At 30.6% G+C, this 22,239-nt stretch overlaps 1 protein-coding gene across 2 annotated transcripts in view; it reads right to left on the reverse strand.

Moving 5' to 3' along the window:
* Window positions 1-591: 591 nt before the first annotated feature.
* The window catches only part of LOC118184284 (uncharacterized), a 121,815-nt gene continuing 100,167 nt past the window's right edge, over window positions 592-22,239 (reverse strand). For both annotated transcript variants that reach the window (XM_035353935.2, XM_035353933.2), the window contains exons 4-6: window positions 8,755-9,353; window positions 6,510-6,608; window positions 592-989 (exon numbers count right to left, since the gene is read on the reverse strand). In XM_035353935.2, coding sequence (XP_035209826.1) covers window positions 813-989; window positions 6,510-6,608; window positions 8,755-9,353 — 875 coding nt within the window. In that variant the 3' untranslated portion in view covers window positions 592-812. The remainder of the gene's footprint in view (window positions 990-6,509; window positions 6,609-8,754; window positions 9,354-22,239) is intronic.

A 22,239-nucleotide genomic window follows, 5' to 3' on the forward strand; every position in this document is an offset into this window, starting at 1 on the left:
TTCATGTGAGGTTTTCCCCTTAGTTTATAAAATTTTATTCCCTTTTAAAACAAATTCTATTATATGTGTCTGATACTAATAGAATGTGAGCTAAGGCTAATGCATTTCATCTAACAAGATCATAAGAATCACGGGATAAACCAGGAAAAATATTTACATGAATCCTCCCATAAAATATATATATATAAGGTGCAGATGTTAAGATCTTATATTAAAAATGTTTAAAGTAATTAAGTAACTGTTTGAAGTATAATTACAAAAGATTTATTCATTTTGGCAAGAGAGATTAAACATTATTTTTACAATACTGCTTTTTATGATAATCCGATGAAGCCTTATTGCATTTTTTATCCATAAAATAGAACTTTTAAAAAATTAAATACCGTAAATATTGCATAAATTACTAAAATATCAGTAGTGATTTATTTATTATTTATACTGAAGAAATAATTTTATTTTTATATCAAAGGCATGGTTACGTGTGCTTATAATTTTCCAAAAGAATATTTTGATGTCATTTTATTGAAATTAAAACAAAAATAGCTGTAGAAGAGAAAACAGAAACTAGAATTCAAAAGTAATAAAAAAGGATCTTTGCAAACTCTTTTATTGAAAATAGTGAGAATTTTATCTTATAAAAAGCTCTTGTTATTTTTATCACATCCAAGAAAATATATAAATAACTGACAAGAAGAAGAATGATAGCAGTAATATAGGACCATAAAACATAAGTTTGTTTGCTTCTTTTTAGTTCTTACTGAAATGCTGAATTTCATTTTCCTCAAAGTGGAACGATTTCTTGAAATGGTTGCTCACATGGTCGTATAAGGTGAAATATTTTTTACGACGAGTCGGCGCTTTTGAGTTTCATGTTTTATGTTCGATTTCTTGGGTAACAATGGCTTGTTGAAATCCAGACCTGAAAGAAAGTGTTCCAACGTATCCCATCCTCCACCTAAACGCACCACAACGTTATTTCCTCGAACAATCTAGGAAAAAAAATGTTAATTAATCTAACTAAAAAAGTTATATAAGATAAAATTTAGTTTGGAATTCATTTTTTGAGTACTTTAAAATTTAACTTCAATTAAAAAATAAAAGAAAACCAAGCCTGAAAGAGATTTTTTGCACAATGACCCAAGCTGGTTCTCTAGAAAAACAAAACATATTTTGTATATACACATTGATTCATAAGCCGTAAGTACCTGAAATATGTCAATCTTAAAGATACCATTTTAATCCTGTTTATCTAAAAGATTCTACACGTCTCCCAAGTAGCATATGACGTTGCAAAGACGTTGCAAACTGGTCCGAGAGGTTGCAAAGTGGTCGTGGTAACTTTTACGACGTCTTTTCAACGCGGTGAAGACGTAAAATGTTTGCCGTTGCATTTTGGGAATTTCTCGACGTCGTTCAGACGTTGTGAGCTGACCGCCTTTAGGCGTGGTCGTTTTTGGCATTTCTTTCCTCGCGTTCGAAGTGCATGCGTGGATTTTATGTTTTCGCAAGTGCTGGTGACTTTTCTTCGTATAAAATGGAGGGAAACGAAAATCCCCCACGAATTTCTACTTCATGTGACTTAACGAAGGCGACTCGCCGCCATGTGTTAGGCTTACCCTTGGACATTACCTCCGAGGCTACATGAGTTAGGCTTGCCCTCGGACTTTTTTCGTCGACTGATGGCGGCCACCTGACTTTTACTTTCGTCTTTTTTTTTTTTTTTTTTTTTTTTTTTTTTTTTTTTTTACTGATGTGTCATTGGAAAAAATACTTTTCTCCATATAAAGATATATATGACAATAAAAAATTCATATTACAGCAAATGAACTTGTGTGATAAATCTAAAATGACTCGAAGGTACAGCAGTGAACTTTTAATTTTTGCATATTCTTTATACATGAAATCCTCATCATGCTATTCTTTGTTGTATGCCATCAACCGATCATTGACGTTCAAGCATTCTGAATTTCGACAATTCGTTACAAAATGTGACTACAAAATAGTACATGAGTGAAAAATTTAACAAATTGAACGATGAAAATAGAATCGCAAATCTACTAATTGATTAAATCTATGTAAAGAAATCAATTGCTTATAAAAGGAAATCAGTATCAGGTTTTGCAGAAAATAAGTACGATACTGAAGCTGACACTGTACAAGCTTTCATAATAAGCTCTATTTTATTCATCTTATAAAGAAACTATTGCTTTAGTTCCCGATAATAATTTGAATTCAGATTATGTTGCGTGACCCGCAAGCTCTTCATATTCTGGTCGAAGCAGGTTTTTCAGTTGCTTTGATGATTTCTGATAATAATAGAATAAACAGAAACATGTTTCAGAATTTAGGTCGTAAAAAGTGTCAACTCGTGTCAGCAACCTTGAAAATAACGAGAAAAAATTTTTCTTACTTTTTGATTCTGTACACCTTTTGAAATAAGAAATAATTTTATTAATCAGTTACACACCCAAAAACATGTTGATAATCGATTAAAATGTATAATGCCTAAATTTTCGCATCTAAGGAATATATATCATAAGGATAAGACGTCAATTGTAAAAATGCACTGTAAACCATAAAATAAAACAGCATAATTCAAATAAAAAATAGTTTAAAATAAAAAAATCTGGGTATTTAAAGCCATCGCAAAAAATGTAAGCTTTCAAAATTATTTATCTAACTTTAAAATAATTGTTCATGTCAACATAATCATATTATATAATTATGATATAATCTTGATGTTTAAAACACTTTTCACTACTGAAAAGAGTCTTTTTTTTAACTTTATGGTATTAAAATCCCCCAAAATAGTATATATGTAAATTAAAATGTTTATTAATAAGAGTTTATCTATTCGCATAAGAGTGAAATAAAAAAATGATTGTTTGCTTATTTATATTCATGAAAATATATTTCTAATATAGAAAATAATAGGTCTTAGACGTAAATAGAATTATTATAAAAAAGTTTCATGTTTCTAGTAAAATCTGGATATTAAGCCCTTAACAGCATTAAACACGATGCTGCGATTATTCGTTTAAATGAATAAGGTTCTTTGGAATTGGATTTTTCATTTTCAAATGCTTGATTTACATGAATTTAATAACATTTGATTCTACTATGATACGAGTGTTTCAGGTTTTTGCTATGAAGAATATGTTTTGGAAATTAGTTAATGGCATTAATGCTCTTTCAAACGATGTAGTTATTGTTAAAATTTGGTCTATATGAGTCTATTCATAACAATTGCAGTTCTGAAAATGAATTCAAAAAGCTAATATTCTCCTTATTCATAATCATGATAGTATATTTTTTAAATAGGTAATAAAAAACTTTGGATGTAATTAGAATTATTATAATAATATTTTTTATGATTTTTGTAAAATTGGATATTTAAGCCCTTTATAGCATTTAAAACAATGCTGAGGTTATTTGTTTAAATCAATAACGTTCTCTTCAAATATATTTTGCGTGTTCAAGGATATGATTTATATAAATTTTATCGCAAGTTTCAGTCCGATATAATCAGGGAGTTCAGTAGTTTTGTTTTGAATATTCATAAATGGCATTAAGTTTATGTGAATCTACTCTTGTATATTGTTTCTGAAAAGAACATCAGATAAGAAAATATGTACCTATTTATAATCTTCTAACCTCTGTGAATGTGTGTATAGGTTATATAAAAATGTTTGGAGTAAATGTTGGATATTCGAAACTTTTGTATTAAAACTATTTAAAACAATAAAAACAATGTTGCAGTTACTGATTTAAATAAGAATATTTTGAAACTCAGTGTTTAATATTAAAATGTGTGGTTTATGAGTGTTGACATACAATTTAAATATTTTATTGTATGGCATTTAAATGTTTTATTGTATTATGTTTTATGTTATTGGCAGAATTTAAAATATAGTTACATATCAAAGACATGAGAATATCTTCAGACTATGTTTATTTTATAGCTACATGAGCGACATACCATAGTCACCAAACACCACTCTCGCAATATATCCAGAAGACACAGTGGTTCTGCCACAAAAGACACAGTGGATTCATTTCTTAGCCCAGTCATACGACACGTGCAAACTCACATTCAGGTATTTAAGTCTTTTTAATAAAATATAAAATTCAAGTCAAAAGATAGAAATCAGACGCGGTAAGAAGAAGAAACTAAACAATAATCTCAAACTATCGGAACTCTTGGTAGCCTGGGCTAAGCAAGCCACTTAACGTGATACAAAAATTCACTGATGTAAATAACACTCATTACATCTATTATCAATATCTTTCGATTGCGTAAAGCTAAATTGTTTCCTTTAATTGCTCGAAATAACGTTTTATCTATTCATCATAAGTTACTCATTTACAAATGCATTCTACGTGCAGTGCTATATTATGTCTGCCGTGCCTAGGCATATTTATAGAGAACTAATGGCAACACATTTTAAACTTATTCTGCGACAGATTATAAACCTTCCATGGTATACAAGAAATAATAGGATTCATTAAAAGTTGAACATTATGCAGATACACCTTTAAAACACCTTTTATTATTACGTTGCTTAAAATTTTCACAACACTCAATGCACTATTAGTAATGAAGCAATGAAAATTTTCAAGTATGATATCAATGCATCTATTAGCAGCAAAAGACCTAAATATATTTTAAGTACCAGTATCTCCAGTAATTACTATATAATTAATTAAAAAATCATATAGCACCATTTAACCACATTTCCTGTATTATTTTTCCTTATTCTTATCATCAAAACTAAAATTTAGTAAAACATAACTTGAATGCCATAAACATTCGAATTATGTTAACAATTATTATGAACAGTTATTTTTGCCATAAACATTCGAAGAGAACATTTATTTAATAGGGGTATGGTTTTCTGTACTGTTGCTTTGGTGCTTTCCTGTTTGAGCTGACATGTTGAACTGGGCCTGTTGCTGGCTTTTAAATCGCTGAGTTTGTTAATCAAAAATTTATTCAATTCGTAGAAATTTTGAAATAAACAGGAAATAAAAAATTCAGTCTTCGAGGTGGACATGTTTGGTTGGTGTTCACACATTTCTTAGACGCTTTTGCTTTGCTATAAAAATTGTCTACTAGGAAATTTGTTTAACTACAATTATATTTTTGAAAGTATAAGTTATCGTATGCTGTCTAATAGTTTTGTTTTCATTTTGTTTGTTTAGAAGCAGTAGATGAAAGGCTATGTTTGTGCCTCTTTCCAAAAAAATGTTTCGCATCTAGTCATTAAAAAACGTTGTGAAAGGCCATGATTTTCGAATATCTAAAGCTACGATAGGTAATATTTCAAAAAGAAAGGTAAAAAACGTCAACGTTTGGCTTCATGCTGAAACATTGTTCTGTATACATATACAAGTAAAAAAACGGAATGTTTCGAATGTTGCAAAGCTAATATCTTTAAAGTTATAAGAAAATCCGCCAAGGACAGTAGAAAAATCATTAAAATGCTCAGTGTCAACTGTAAACAAAGTGATTAATGCTAATTTGATTCACAAAAAGGCGAAACAACACAATGTACATTGTCTTTCTACACGACCCGAGCGCAGAATGCTCTGTAGAATTCTTTATGAGAAACATTTATCCGGACAAAAATTGAAAGATGTTGCCACGATAGATGAATCTTGGATATATTTAAATAACTGCAGTAAAACGAGATCTAATTAATACCATCCAAGAGGATTAAAAAGTCTTGAAACATGGTTCAAAGAATCTAAAGGAAGTTTTGCAAAGAGATTTATGATTGTTGCCAGTTTTTCATGTAACAGAAAATAAAGAGAGTGGAGAAACGTTTTAAGATCAACTTCACATATTATCAGGAACATATTTTTACCCAATTTTCAAACAAGAAATACCTTCTCTTTACACACAGTGCCATTAATCAGTAGATCTGCCTCAAGACAAAGCAAGCAGCCACACATCAAAATCTAATGTTAATTTCCTGGCAAAAATTGAACAAGAAACTGGTATCAATGCCATACCCTTCATTCATATCCCTGATGTATCACACATAAATTTTGGAGTTTTGAGACTTTTAAAAAGCGGATTATCCAGATAACCTATAACCCTCTTGGATTTTTGAAAACTGTTAAAAAGGAATGGGATAAAATACCTCTCCTGATACTATAAAAGGCTTTAGTGTCTTGGAAATTAGGGTGTAGAAAGATAGTGAAGATTAATGTTTATCAAATAGAAAATGAAATACAAAAAGGTTTAGGTAAAATATTTCTGTAAATACAATGAAAATCGTCTAAAAATGTGCGAACAACCTCTGTATACTTTAAAAGGAATGACTGTTAGACGATTTGAAAATTAAACTGGAGATTTCTTGAACCTCTAATAATGTCAATTAAAGGACTACATAAGTAGTAAACAGAGATATAAATGCAATAGGTGAGAGTACCTTATCTACTTATAATGTCAATTTTTCTTTTAAAGAACATAGCAAAACTGCTTTTAATTCCTTTTAACTTACCCGAAGTAATACATTTTTATCTCCAAAAATATAATGACCCTCTGAGATGCGTCGAATTTTGTTTTCATCTTTATTGTATTGACGAGCTACTTCCAACACCTAGAAAAGGAAAATTTTAAAAATGCCGTTATATTTAATGACAAAGAGAAAAGAGAGAGAATTGAACGGTTATTGTGTTATGAAACACTAATTTTAATTTTTAAAGAAGTTTAGCACATTAATTGAATATTTGTTATATCTAATTTGCTACATAAAAGACTTAGCTTAAAATTGACTCAAAAGAACATCTCATTAAGAAATCATCTATTTTATGCTATATAAACCACTTAGTTTATTTTATTATTTAGGTCACGGAATCATATAGTTTATCTAACTGTACAAAAAATAATCATTATGATGGTTTTCTCAAGAGTAACTGGTGGAAGAAGGACCCAAACGAAATTTAGGTCTCCATCCCCTTTGGATGCATTTGCAAAATTTAGGATTTAAATTTAGGCAGATAGCCTCTGTGTGCTTTGGATAAATTAAATATCTATTTAACCTATCGTAACTGGAAAGGTAAGTGATAAATCTCACACCTCGTGGAGTGGCAACAACTCGGAGAACTGGCAATGGTAGTTTACCAGTCCGAAAGTTTGACTAAAGGAAAGAGGACGATATAGTATTTTAATGCAATGCGGCTTGACAAACTGAAAGACTATCCTCCAGATGCTTTTAATTTTAAAAAACGAAACAGTTGAATCAGAAATCACTGAATCACCAAATTTTCCTTTCTCTGCGACTCCCTTCTTTTCTTAATATGCATTTTGCACTGACGAGAGTAAACTAACTTCTTGATACTCAGGAATACTGATAAACCATATATATTATAGTTGTGTAAAAGTATGAAAGATTTTAAATAAAGACGGTAATTATTCATAATATAAAACACATGTAATCCTCTCGTACTTTTATAATTTGTGTACATTATTAAAACATTCACCACGTGTATTGCGTAGATAATCAGTGTCATCCAGAAAATGAGAAGGGTGAAGCATTTATCTGGTGGAAAAATAAGAGGTGACGCAAAATTAAAATATAAAAAATTCAACATTAGTGTAAAAGTTATTAAAAACCATTCAAGAAACGCAATTTCAAGTTTTGCTTTAGGGGCTGAAATCTGTTATTATACATAAAAGTGATCTGCTGTGAAATGAACAGTCTGTCTCTTTACTTTCAGTGAAGTCAAGCAACTCTAGGCTACTGCCACCCATTTTTATCCCATATTAGGCATAAAAAATCTATTTATGACACCGCTGATCAGAATAAATCTTTCAGGAAATGAGATCTTACATGAAAAGTCTTTGACGTTATTGAAAGGATAACGATCAGTTGAGATGGATAAGTCGAAGTATTATAATTCATCACAAATTATTATTAAAATGCAGTAAATTTTATCATTTAAATTTTATCATTTAATACTGAAATATGCTTTAAGAATTAAATAATCCGTATATAAGATGTTTTCACATATATGACAACCCTGACTTGGAAAGCATAAGTAACAGATGTGTTTATATACACAATTTTTGCATTACATAAAAAGGGTTGACATATATGCGCTGTCTCATTAAATGGTTTCTATAGTAAAACTAATTAAAATAATTTAATTCAAGAGTAAATATCTTTTTAATGTAATATGTAAGAGACCATTAATAATTTATCATTGTTTATTTTTAAATGCTTATCCATGCATGCAAAAGAGTATGGTTTTCATATTATTTTCAGAAAATAATACTACTTATGTGAGGTAATTACCAATAAAAGAAATTCATTATCTAATCGTCAAATTAGTAAACATTTTGTTTCATTAAAACGGAATAACTATTTGATTGGTAACAAAATGATAATGAAATTGACTGTAATTCTGGAATGTACAAAGTTGGTAACTTACATTTTGACTCATAAATAATAAAATAAAAAAATACGAGCTATATAAACAAAAACATTAAAAAATGTTAGACAAGCTAAGGGAAAAAAATCTATATTTTATTGTTGTATTCAATGGAATTGTTAGATAAAGGTTTAGTCCGAGTATATGTTTTTAAAATGAATATATAATAAGTGGGAAAATAAGCTGTAGTTTTATATTCTGCCACAAAAGAACATAGAGCAATAGAATTGACGCAAAGCATGCAATAAAAACTTAGAGTAATTAGAAATGCGGATAAAAAATCATGTGATAACAAAAAGGAGTCAAAGCTACCTTTTTGTCGAGAGCTGATCGCTTCCTTTGCGCCAAGAGAGGAACGCCATCCAAGTGCAGCTTGTTGTTTCTTTCCATCAAACTCCTGGATGACGCTATGGATGATGAACTTCTGCTGAGATTGGGATTAGATCTTATTCTGCTGCTGATAGTTTCCGTTCTCACCGACGAAGAGCTACGTCTCAACGATGGAGACGAAGTTCGTGGAGAGAATACTTTTGACATTGTATTTTCTGCCAGATAGTTGTCTGAACGGCTTCTGACCACCACTACTACGTTCTTGTCCTTTTTCCGCAAGGGAATCGAGCTGCGCTTTAGAGAAGAACTAGGTGATGAGGTTTTAGAGTAAACTGAACTTGGAGAAGGACTTCTGGGTCCACTAGAGCATCCGGAATCCCATCGTTGAATTTTGGTTGGGGGATGTATTGAAGCAGAGAAAAAGAATTCATCATCTGAGCAATCTGACATATCATCTGTCACAGCTATAGTTGAAGTCGGTGAAAGCTGAATAGGAGGAGGGAGCAGAATACCATATTTTGATGCCAATCGAGAGAGCTCCAAGAGACATAATATTACAGTACGTGGTTGGGTTTGCAGAACTACAATATAAAAATACCTGTTTTAAATTCATGAAAGACAATATTATTTCTTGTATTACTACATGACGGTAAAGAGATTATACAGACAATAACTTATGTTTATAAATAACAGCTCTTCAGTTAAGAGCGGCTAAAGTATTTTACGCGTTGAAAAGTGATTGTTTAATTTGTGCGGTTTTGCCTAGATGCTCAAGAAAGTAAAATGTTTTACACCTTCTCCTGCCATCTGAGATGTAAGTAACCGATCAGAATCGTATTTGATGTTACTTTATAGCATCTAGAACAGCGGTTCCCAATTTGGGCTCCGCCGAGTCCTCAAGAATCCTCGTCCGCTAGAGAAAAATAAAATAAAAGCGTGAAACTGGAAAATAAGAAACAAGAACAATAACAAAAACAACAAAATATTGATTATATTTTGAAGGCAAAAATTCAACAAGTTGAATTTCATGTCGCCTCTAGCAGCCCAAACTTGGCCATTACTTGGAAATGCATATTTATAAAGTTTCTCTTTCATTCTCGATCCTTCGAAAATTCTTTGAATTCGCTGGAAACTTAACCCCCATAAATACAGGTGGCTTGTCGTTTTAGAGTCTATTCTCAGTGAAATACCACCGAAAATATCGCGATTCCTTAGCGATTCTGCCCCGAATTTTCTGTTTCCTTATGGGTTTAGTTGTATAGCCAGCAAGTTTTTATTAAGGAAGATGATAATACAATTAATGAACAATATGAAAACGCAACCTGTTAAAACCAGATTTTATATACTAATGAGTGAAAAATCTGAGAAGCCACCATGAGTTTCTCCTGTTGCATATTAAAGTAAGATGATTGTCTTGAGAATGGCCTGGTGATGCAGTGGTTATCGTGTCGCGCAGCAGCATCATAGGTCCGGGGTTCGATCCCCGGGCTGGGAAAGCTAGCTTGACTCAATCTTTCATCCTTAAGTGGGTCGATTAAAAATGAGTACCAAGTTCGCTTGGAGACTAAACAACGGTGCTCCTGCGACAAGCTGACCACCTGTCCAGGGCGCATGTTCACGCAGCCCTGAGCCCATGATCCGGAAAGAATGATATCGGGGCATTGCAGGCCATGACCCCCTAGGGATGTTGTGCCACTGAGTTTAGTTTTAAACTGTCTCGAGGGCGTTGACATATTCACAAAAAAGCAACTACTAGACTTTCATTAAAAGTTTTTGAGCTTTTTAATGTAATTTCCTAATTTAGTACGTACACTGCAGAGGGAGTACACTATAGTTGCATAATAATAAAATTAAATTATAATTTTCTTTTAGAGAGGGTTTAAAATTTTCAAATAATAAATCATGAGCGATATTTTTTGAACTAAACGCATGTAATTATTAACTTAGAGAAATCGAATTTATTAGAACGATTTCAGTGATGCTCTCAGGAGCAATGCAAAGTATTTGTTGTAACATAAGTAGGTATATTTTATTGAATTTTGGAAAACCTTTTATGAACAGTTAACATTTAACAGTATCAGGTTAAGAATAAATTGAGATATTATGGTAACATAATTTTTGAAACATAATTTTACTTCATTGATATTATTCAACTGTTTAGATTTCTCATTACTTTACATTCCCTTATATTCTACCCGTGTAATAGGTAGTATACAATAGCACAGCATATACTAACACGTATGTGTTTATAATGACACTAAGTAAGGCATATAATAGCATTTCCTACCCATGTAGTAATACAGTTCTTAAACATCAATGACTTACAAGTTGAGAAGTGGCTCTGGCTCTGTGAGTCAAAAATTTTGGGAACATAGAATATGTAAATATGTTCGATATTTTTACTAATTTCTCAGATTGAAGTAGCTATCAACTAAAGCTGCTAGATTTCAAGCTGCTGGTATCATATTAACGATCACAATTCATTCTTACCAATTCAAATATGCATTAGCATCAACACAAGTCTACTAGCTATCAAGCTTTTTAGTAATTTTATGATTAAAAAGGAAATAAATTATGTATCAAAATTAATTAAAAAGTTTATTAAGAAAGTTTAACAGCTTCAAACTACATTCAGTGGGTATATATGAAATAACTAAAAGCACATTTATTAGAAACGATAACAACGAAACACAATTTGAAAAATTTTCACATCGAAATAATATATCTCTACAGATGGCTTTAGAACTGAATGTAGATTTCGCAGTTGTTTTATAAGGATGACGTTTCAATTAGATGTTAATGGAAAAGAAATCTTGATAATAAAAATCATATATCCCAAACAGAAGTATTAGATTTAATTAAAGAAACTGAATATATTATTATAAACAATAATATTGATTCAAATAAGTTTACTATGTCGATAATATTACAATATTTTTAGAAGTTTTAACAGTCACCACACATCGCCATTAATCCATAGGATCCAATGTTTGTTACGATAAAATAACTTCATGTCAAAATTTGTTGAATAAAATTCATGTTAGAATACATGGTACTGGTACTAAGTTAGCGGGTCAGTTAGCGAAAGAGGCCACTGAAAATGATAATGAAGAGCATGTTTTTAATCTCCAGTCTTCGAACACATCTTTAAAAATACCTTCTGACAATAGCACGTAAAACTATGGTATCAAAAATGGATTACTTTTGAAAAGGGCAAAGGCGCTTTTCAACAAACATGGCATACTTGCTGTGTTTTATAATAAACATGGATTTTCTAATGTTGGTCATAATACGTATGAGGAGACATGTTCCTTTACAAAATGTTATCATATTAAATTTCCTGCAGCAAGCATTAATTCTTTTATAAGGTATTCTAATTAAACAAAGACCTTTTTGGTCATAAAATATGCAAAATTATAAAATTACTTTCTACGTGAGCAGACAATTATGAAATAACTCAAAAAATAGAGAATGTAACGCTATGTAATCAGAAATATAAAATTGCTTTCTACTTGAGAAGACAATTATGAAATAACTAAAAAAATATAGAAAGTAACGATATGCAATCAGAAATATATACTATACGTAATTGTCGGCATCTTTAAAATTTCTGTATGTAGTGTTTTACTTACGGATTCAAGGCGCAAGAACCTTTGTGAAAGGAAGATTTATGAATGATTTACTTTATAAGCTTAATGAGCTTTACGACAAATTTTTTACTATACGACATTTTATGAACTTTATATACATATATATATAGAGAGAGAAAAAGTTCATAAATCACTTTCATTTTCCTTCAGTATCAGTTTCAGTGGCCCCTTTTGCTAACTGATCTGCTACACTCCAACATGAATTTTATTCAACAAAGTTTGAAATGAAGTTTCAAACTGCGTTGTATATTGTAATAAACACTGAATTTTGTAGACTAATGATGATGCGTGATGACTATTAAAACTCCTAAAAGTATTGATCTATTATCGATACAATAAACTTATATGAATTAATGACTTTATTATTTATGATATATTCAGTTTAACTGTATCTAATACTTATGTTTAGGATCCGTTATAATAAATGTATATTTGAAGCCCGCCATATTTACGGAGAATATAGCTTGAAATCTTAAGGAAACAATAATAGAAAGAATTCATGGAATAGATTCTTATTCTAATCGAAAGACTTCTGTTGAGAATCGAATCTAAGATTCGACTGTAAATTATGAATTTTATGATTCCTTAGGACAGGAATGTCAGACATGATATACTAATATTTCTTTATATGTATTCATGACGATGACTGCAGTTGAAAATCACACGTACTATAACATTTTTACGTTAAATAAAAATGTGAATATATATGTAATATATATATACGTATATATATATATGTGATATAATACGAGTATAAGTGATTTTACACTGTAGTCATCGACATGAATACACATAAAGATATATTAGTATATTTTGTCTGACACCCTAGTCTAAGGAATCATAAAAAGTTTAGGTACAGTCGAATCTCAGATTCTATTTTTCAGTAGAAGTCTTTCTATTAGAATAAGACTCCATTCCATGAATTCTTTATATTATTGTTTTTTTAAGATTTCAAACTGTATTCTCCATACACGTGACGGGCTTAAAGTATATATTTACTAGAAAGGATCCAAAAAATTCTTTTTTTTAAATTTATTTGAATATATCACTAATAAATTATTTGAATTAGGTACATGACTCATAGAAATTAATATTTTAACTTTAGATTCCATCAACAGTGAAAATTATATTTTTTCTTAAAATATAAAAATAAACGATAATTGCTCTTATTTACAAAACCATTACCAAAATTTCTGCTCAAAATTTAAACTCACTACTATATTAGAGTTAAAATAAAATTATTCATGTGCATAGAACAGCAACAGAAATTTAGAAGATGATATATTGTGTACAATAACAAAAATGAAATGTTTATCATGAGTTAAAAGCAAGAAAGCAGAAAGAAACGATACATGTTTGTTATTTTAATACATAAAAAATTTATATGTAAATTTTAGTTACAGTTTTATGAATGAAAAGGGGTGTAAGAATTATATTAATTTATCTAACAGTTAAATTTTGAGTTAAACTTAATTTCCTATCATTTTTGAATTTCATCTTACAACTTCTGGCCAGAACGTAGTTTTAGAATTACGCTTGAATGCAAATTGAGGAAGAGCGATATTTAACCGCGAAGTTCTACTGTCTTAGTTAGAGAGAACCAGAGATTCTGGCTAGCACGCGACCACCTTTTTCGGCTACTCTTTCTTAAGCTATTATTACGCTCAGCCGTACTTTAGGCCCTTGATAGCTTCGCAGTTCAGCGTTAAGGGGCCAACTCTGTCAAACTTGTTATAGCTTCGGCTACATCTTTTTTAGTTAAGATTAGTTTAGTTTAGTTCTTAGTTTCTTAAGTTCAAGCCTGAGTGTCGGCTTTATTGTACAACTCCAAGACGGAGTTCTGTTAAACATTATTTGAATAATAAAGGGTGTTTAACTCTTTTCAAGTTTTGGTTACTGTCTCACGAACTCAAGCGATTATTTGCTTACTAGTTTTTAAGATTCTTCACATTCAACTGTAACTTAAAATACACAGTAAAGAATCGTCCAAATATCTTTTAAGGAATTTTAACGATCTGTAAGTACGCTTCACAGCTTAGTTAATAGATAAGAATTTGTTTAACTGTTTTAAACTAAATAATTTTCATTAAAACATTTAAAGTATGGTCATCGCATATACGCATGCGTATTCATCTAATTTTTTACATTACACTATAATTAAGTTAAAAACTTTATTCCCTTATATGAAATTTTAAGGCAATCTCTTGTTCTGTAGCTTAATTTATAAGAAATTTAAGTGCACACTTTTTATGGATTTACAGAATTGTGATTAGTAACGCGCTTGGTGACTTGTTTCTTAAAGCAAGTTAAACATAAGCATATTTTAATATTACTTTAATTTTTTTAGAAGTAATCTCAGGCAGAAAATGTTTGTAGCAGAAAGTGTAAGTATAAAAATAAACTATAAATGATTCGGTATAATATGATGAAATAAGAGTTTAATTTTTCATAGAAATATATTCTTTACATGTATTAGGATATATTTTTATTCCATAGTGAAGCCTTTCTTCTGTTTTTCTGTATTTACTGTAGCTTTATTTCAGAGACGGAATCAATGCAGAGAAGTTATTTATAATAAAATTACGTTTGAAGTGTGACCTAAAAACTGTAAACTGTATTTGAAATGAAATTTGTAGTTCTAGATAATATTCGAATAATTAAGGTGACATTGCCCTTAAATATGCAGTAAATATAAATGCGAAATCAAAATCATTAAGTGTTGCTATGGGCACAGTATGCTACTTTTACTGAATAATTGATTAGAATTTTGTCCTACTGGCTTTACCTACTTGAACGAGAACGTATTTCTTTCTTGAAGCGATGTCTAGTGGTAAAAGCATCATTACCATCTGTCCATCATCCTGACGTTCGTTATTAAACCTCCAGCTGGGCGACTAATGCAGAGCGGCAGCAGAACGATATTGATCAAAGAGCATTTTGATTTGATAATCTGCTTCGTTTCCGAACACATTTATAATCAAACCACTATAGAATGATAGCTAATTTACTCTGGAATTAATTAATTACATACTTTTGAATTTGTCAAGTGTAACTGAAATTCTATAAGTGTGATAAAATTGTAAGTATAAGAAAAAATAAAATACTAAAGTAAGAGAGAGTTTCTTGTACACTAGGAACTAGAAATTATATGATGTATTTAGATTTACATATGTGAAAAGTACTCAAAGTAGATAACATTTATTAAATTATTTTCAGAACTTAATAATAAAATTTGCGTTTATTTACAACCACATTTTAGTAAATAAAAATGAACTTCTTATGGAATTAATTTTGAAATTTGTTGAATTTAGTTATTATAGCACTTGCATACATGGTATATTTTATACAGTAAGAACAAAATTTTAAAGATAATTTGTTTTCTTAATTTTTTTCTATAACCATAACCGATGAATGAATGATAGAAAGACCAAATCTTATTAAAATATACGCTTATAAGGGGTCGAGTTGGATGGGGGTCATAAAACAGTCCTTTATAGTGTAACAATTATTTATTAACAGGTTTAAGTTACACATGGACATTACATTTAACTTAAAGAAAATTACAGAGCAAGAGTCTGATACAACCTCTCAGGTTAAACATTTGGCTTTTATTGAAGTCCTTCCCTGGCTACTTACCAGAGGCAACCTTGTTGTTACAGTTATTCCAACAGTTAATAGTAGCAGCAGAGTTTATATTAAATGATTGGTTACAGGCTTTAAATTTAATCAGGTACCAACCCTTTAGAATGTTGAGTTGCTTTCTTGAATTTCCACTGTTTTAACTGAAGTATGAAAGTATTGCATGTATAAGCAAATGATGATGTCATTGTATCATATTTTTTGCTATCCAAGAGAAACTCATAAATTACTTATTGATCAATATTGTTGGACATCATCATGATTGCATTCATATCTTCTGTAAAAGTATTCACACATTTTTCCAGCTGGCAAATTAAATTTCCTTGAAGCTTTAAATATTGATAAAAATATTTAAACTTTGCATAATGATTCTAATTCTTATTAAACCATGTGCTTCAAATAACTTAATTTGCGCTTAATTTATTTCTCATTTTCCATGAATAACTGGGGATAGTTGTTTCTTGCTTTTCCTTATGCTAGGTGCTGTGCAACATTTTCCAAAGCTTTCTCTTTTATTGATTTATTTATTAAAAAAATATAATGTTCATTTTCTAATTAATGGCCGAAAAACCAACATGAGCGACACATTTAAAGTGCGTCAAGTTTGATTCGAATTTATTATAGTTACATTTTATATGAAATTCTTTATTTTATTTTTAAGGAATTTTATTACGGGATATTCTTAGTCATTTTAATGACACATTTGAATACAGCCATGCATAATTTTCGATGAAAGATGTTCTGCAAAATGTGGTGTTTTAAATTCACTTTATTTTCATTTCGATTGCAAAGCATATCATTACATATATCCTTTTGCAGTCTAAAATGAAATATTTATTTACTAAATACCAGAAATTACACTATTTGGAAACTTTTGAATATAAGTTCATTAACTGCTTATGAATTCAAATTTCATTATTTTTTACGTTATTAAAAGCTTGTTTAGTTGACTATAATATTATTCAAACATTTGCATGATAAACTCATACAACCATTTAAAATTTAAAAAATGATACTAATAATAAATATAACAGACATATTTGTAGTAGTGTTTTTAGAACAGAATTAACATACATGGAAAAATTATCAGTTTTTTCTAACGTTCATGGAGAATCTTGCATTTAGAAATACAGCTAATGAAATTACTTTTATTAAAACTGTACTCCAATTCTTACAATTCTTACACTTAGATTTTATCGATAACAATGTCATAAAGTGTATTTTAATCTTAATATATAATTTTATCATTTAAAATGTATGATGTGAAATGTAATTACAGTGATAGTGCAATGAAGTGAAGCTGAAAATTTCCAAGTATTGTTTTCACACGTCTTTCCATTCAAAATAATGCTTACTTTTATAAAAGATGAGTCAGAAATGTGGCTGCATATTTGAAATACATATTAGTTTGTATAAACGGACGATTAGGTGCGCAATTCTGTATTTAGGCCAGATGTTCCAGCAAATCTGAGGTGCAAAAATACTGCAATGCCGAAGTCAAGCGCAGATTTCGAAAAGAATTAAGAAATTACGATTTATTTTGATTTGCATTTTGCTAATTTTCAGTAAACGGTAATTAGAATTTATACACTGATCTGATGTTACTGTCAATCGGGTGGGAGAAGTCACAACAACAACGAAAGAATTTATACAATCCGTCTTTTACTAAAGGAATCATCACCATCTTGGCATAGCTATCTCACTACTATGGTAATCGGAACATTCACTTCTGATATTGTATGAGCTTCTGGAATTTTTCAGTTTTCAAGTTAGGAAATTTTACTTTTGAATCATTAAAGCAAAATTTGATAAATTCTCAACAAAATGTCGAAGATTACTGAAGAGCTGCAAATATGGTTTGAACAGCTGCAAATGTATAAAAGTTCAGTCGATAGCTTTTGGTGCTCGATTTTCAATTACGTCGTATTTTTAAGAGTACGTTATCAATCCGAGATATCAATTCTTTTTTTTTATTGGAAGAGATATTTTTGTTTATTTTTCTTTGACGCTTGATCTTCGCAGCAATAGAATGTAACCTATTACTTAAAATAGACACTTGAAGGTCTTCCCGACTCTCTATTTGCGATCGCAACGCGTGTCGTCATAACTGCATTTTCCCACCTAGTTTGAGTCTGTAGATCAAGTCAGACTTTATTCATGAGATTTTTATTAAACAAAACAGGCTAAATAGAAATGAAGTGAAGAAAAAGCAATTAGCAGACTCAACCTGCGACGAAGCTGCCATTACCGTAATTACGAAAAAGGTCAAACGGTAGAAAATGACTCTGAAATTTGTCTGTTCTAAATTAGAATAGATACTGTAACTCCTCCAATACCCAGCAGAAAAACGCGATCAGCAGTAATTTATGCATTTAAGCTATTAAATGGTTAGAAATAGTAAGAATCACCAACTATTGTATTTACTGTTAAATTTATTCGCGTATTGTACCCCTTTCCCTCTAACTTTATCGCTTGAAAACTAGGATAGGAAAAACACGCGGTGTATATTATTCCTAAAGAGACGGCTTAAATGACAAACATAGTACAGTTAAAAGTATTCATAAAGATACTTTTCATCAGTTTCAATAATATTCTTTCTGCTTACACAAAATAATTTCCTATTTGTGCACACATTTTACATTGTTACTATGAACCAGAAGTTTCTAAACTATATGCTGAAAGCCTAGGAAAAAAAATACTGTACAGTTAAAAACATGCGAGTAAAAATACGGTATTACTCGAATTTCGAGATATTGTTAATCTTCTCGCTCAGATCAAAAGATTAAACAGAATGTTTACTTCTCAGAAACCTTTAGATCCCCATCACTGCAAAACCATGACACCTTGCTCTGGAAAGATAGAGGATTTCTAAAGAACAATTTCAACGTACGATTGACTTAGATCACATGGGATCCTCAAAAAGTAGTTATTCTTGCCCATTGCGTATGATTTCGGTTTCCAAAATGGGCTACCCAGACTGGAGGTAAGTTAGTAATTACTGAGCATTAAATGGCCCTGTACTTTATGACAATATAGTACTTATGTAGTATTTATGTTTGAGTTGCTCGGGAAAAGCCTTTTTTTTTCTTGTTTATCATTTGAAAGTTTAGCATCAAACACAAATTAATCTTGAGGATGTATACAAAATTGCAACTGTAACACCTTCAGGCCTGTATGAAAGCACTAGAATGCAATTCAGGCTTTGTAATTTGGCTGCAGCATCTCTGTTCTGCATCATTTAAGTATTTTGATGTAAAATGTTTGGAAGTTCTTGGTTTCCAAGCTTTCTGTTGAAGGAGTTGAGCCTTAATCCGACAAAATTAAAACTACTCATCACCTACTAGACATCACTACTACTATTTACACTACTCATCACCTACAACTTAGAGACGATTTTGGAGATTATACAGTTTCTATAACTATTTCATTCCAAGGAAAGCACACAAAGTTTTTCCTTAGTCAAATTTCTGAAAAGACACAAAAACTGAAGAAAGTTTCGGTGTTCTGCAAAAGTTCTAGTACATGATAAACTAAACTGGACAGAAGCGGAAGAAGCTTTTATGGAAACGAAAGCATTCTTTCTGCAACAAACCTTCTTCGACACTATTTTAAATGCTTAGGCTTTGGATAAAAGCAGCGGATTGTGATATTGGTGGATCCCTGATGCAACTTACTGGGACCACTAGAGAACCGAAATCTTTCTTATCGATAAGACTCTAATTCGCAATTTAATATAGTCAGTAATTCGAAATATAAACAGTTAGCTCGGTAATTCGAAATGTAAACAGTTAGCTCGGTAATTCGTTTCGAATTACTGAGTTCTTCGTGAATTATTAGCAAACTTTTCCACATAATGAATGTGGAAGCATTCGCTAATCGTCCACAGAGAAAGGCAATAAATAAAGAGAGTTGGGTTGGTATTGATGTGCATCATCCTTCATTTGCCAGAAGAGTTTCCTATGGCACTGTCACATTTCCTTTACCCATAATGCGACGAAATCAACTGTGTAGTTCCATTTCTGTAGCTTTGCGACTTATTTAACTTGTCTGACAGCAATGCTATAGCAAATCCATGAATTTTATTGTGACCAAAAGGCAAAGGTTGCACCTGTTATTGGCTTAAACCTTGCGCACCATAGAGCTGTCAATAGGAATTTGCCCATTCCATTCCAGTTTTAAAGTAGAATCCACCAAGGGATGAATCCGAGGGTCTCCTACCTCAATATCCTTCCCGACAACCTCTCTAGACGACTTTGGCCTGGACAGCATTTTAAGCACCCATTTGCTGCAAAGATTCCCTACACTTACATAAATCCATGTTTTCTCCGAATCGAGGTCCAAGGCTAAGACAGTCGGATCCCCTGCATCATGCCAAAAGGGCTGCAGTCATATGTATAACTTATGTTTTAGTTATAATATTTCACATTCCTGTTTTGATGCTTCTGTAAGACAAAGTTTACATTTTATAGAATTCTATTCAGTAATTTATTCAAAAATTAAATTACATTGCATTATGTAGGATTATTTTTCTGTTTCCTCAAAATTATAAACTGTTGAATGTTCTAACACGAATCGTATGCGGAAAGCTTTGGTGATATAAATAACGTTTTTATAACACAATATGTCTAATAATTTATGTTCACCCAATTCTAGAAACATTTAACTGAGTAACTATATTTTCTGACTTTCTGTTTGCTAGATAGATTTTTTCTCGTTAGCTAGTTAACATTTCATTAGAAAGTGAAGCGAGAAATTATATGATCCCTGCAGAAATCGGAATAACCTACATCAGTCAGCCTTTTCATACTAATTTTAGTCCCTGAATATAAAGAAGTTCCCATTCTAGTAGCATTACATAATTTCCTGCCAGAGTTAAAGTTAGCGAAGGAACCTGGGAAAAGTTTCCGAGACCGGATTAAACAATACATTTATCATGCTGTTTGAGAATAGTTCCGGAAGTAATTTTTAATACTTCAGGGCGGTTAAGGTAATACTAATGACTTCTTATCATGGTTTTGAAGAGATACGGTACAAACAGAGAATAGCAAAATATGTAGACTACTAGCTGCTAATCATTAGTTATATGATCATTAGTTATGATAAGTAACCATTGGTATAATAACAGAACATTCTGCAGCCATCATAAACGATAAAATCATCGTTAATTACTTTGATGAAGAAAATTACTATAAAGAACACAAAAATTTTTAATTCGTTATATTTTAATGTTTTAAGCAAAATATTAGTCAATACTTTTAGTATTTTATGAACAACTTAGAACAGCAAGATTTAGCTTTCAACAAAATGTCTAAAACTAAATTATATTTTTTCGGTCGTAAAAATTTTCTAAATTTGTTTAAACAATTCCAAAAGACAGAGTATGTAAAAATACTTTTTAACGAACATTTCGTTTCACGCGGCTCAATATAGCGAAAATATATTTTGAAAAATCTTTCAAATTCGTTAGTTATCTATGGCAAAATATTCATGAAAAATATTTGTCACAAAGACATTTCAGTGTGCACGAATTACATTTATCATTCTTTCTAACTTAAATGATGATATAAGAAACTGGTGGCATAATATTGAGAATACTGAATAATCAATTCGTATAAAACACACCTGACAATTGTCAGCTTTACGGAGTATTTCAAATCAACGTGCACATAATAATGGCAGGTTTCTATTCAAAATTTGAATAAAAATCATTATTGAGTAAATGGTGCCGAAAACGTTGAAGAGATTATATGATAATACCGGTTTTTTGATTTTACATAACAATTAATTTGCAGTTTCAGACTTTCAGTTAGACTCTTTTAATCGCATTTTCATTTGTTCAGCATATTATAAAATTTAATACATTATTTTCACATTCTTAATCAGCTCTAAAACAACTTTATGAGTAGTTACAAAGTACTCTCCTTCTTTTGCATTTTATGAATAATTTATGCCCAAATTCTTTTAAGAGCACTTTTACGTATTGCAAACACAAAATTTTTGGTATTTTTAAGTTAGAAATAACTTAATACAGCGAAATTGCATTACACAGCCCGCGTAAAAAATGCTTCAAATATTTTTGCTAAAATGTGTTATATGACTCATGCTGTTTCAATCAGAAAACTTACTTTATTTTATTCTTTCTTACACTGGAGCTATGGGTCCTCGGCCAACCGTACAA

This window comes from Stegodyphus dumicola, chromosome 1 (assembly GCF_044657685.1).
Source record: "Stegodyphus dumicola isolate Sdum_Otavi_A_Nest chromosome 1, ASM4465768v1".
NCBI classification, from domain to species: Eukaryota; Metazoa; Arthropoda; class Arachnida; order Araneae; family Eresidae; genus Stegodyphus; species Stegodyphus dumicola.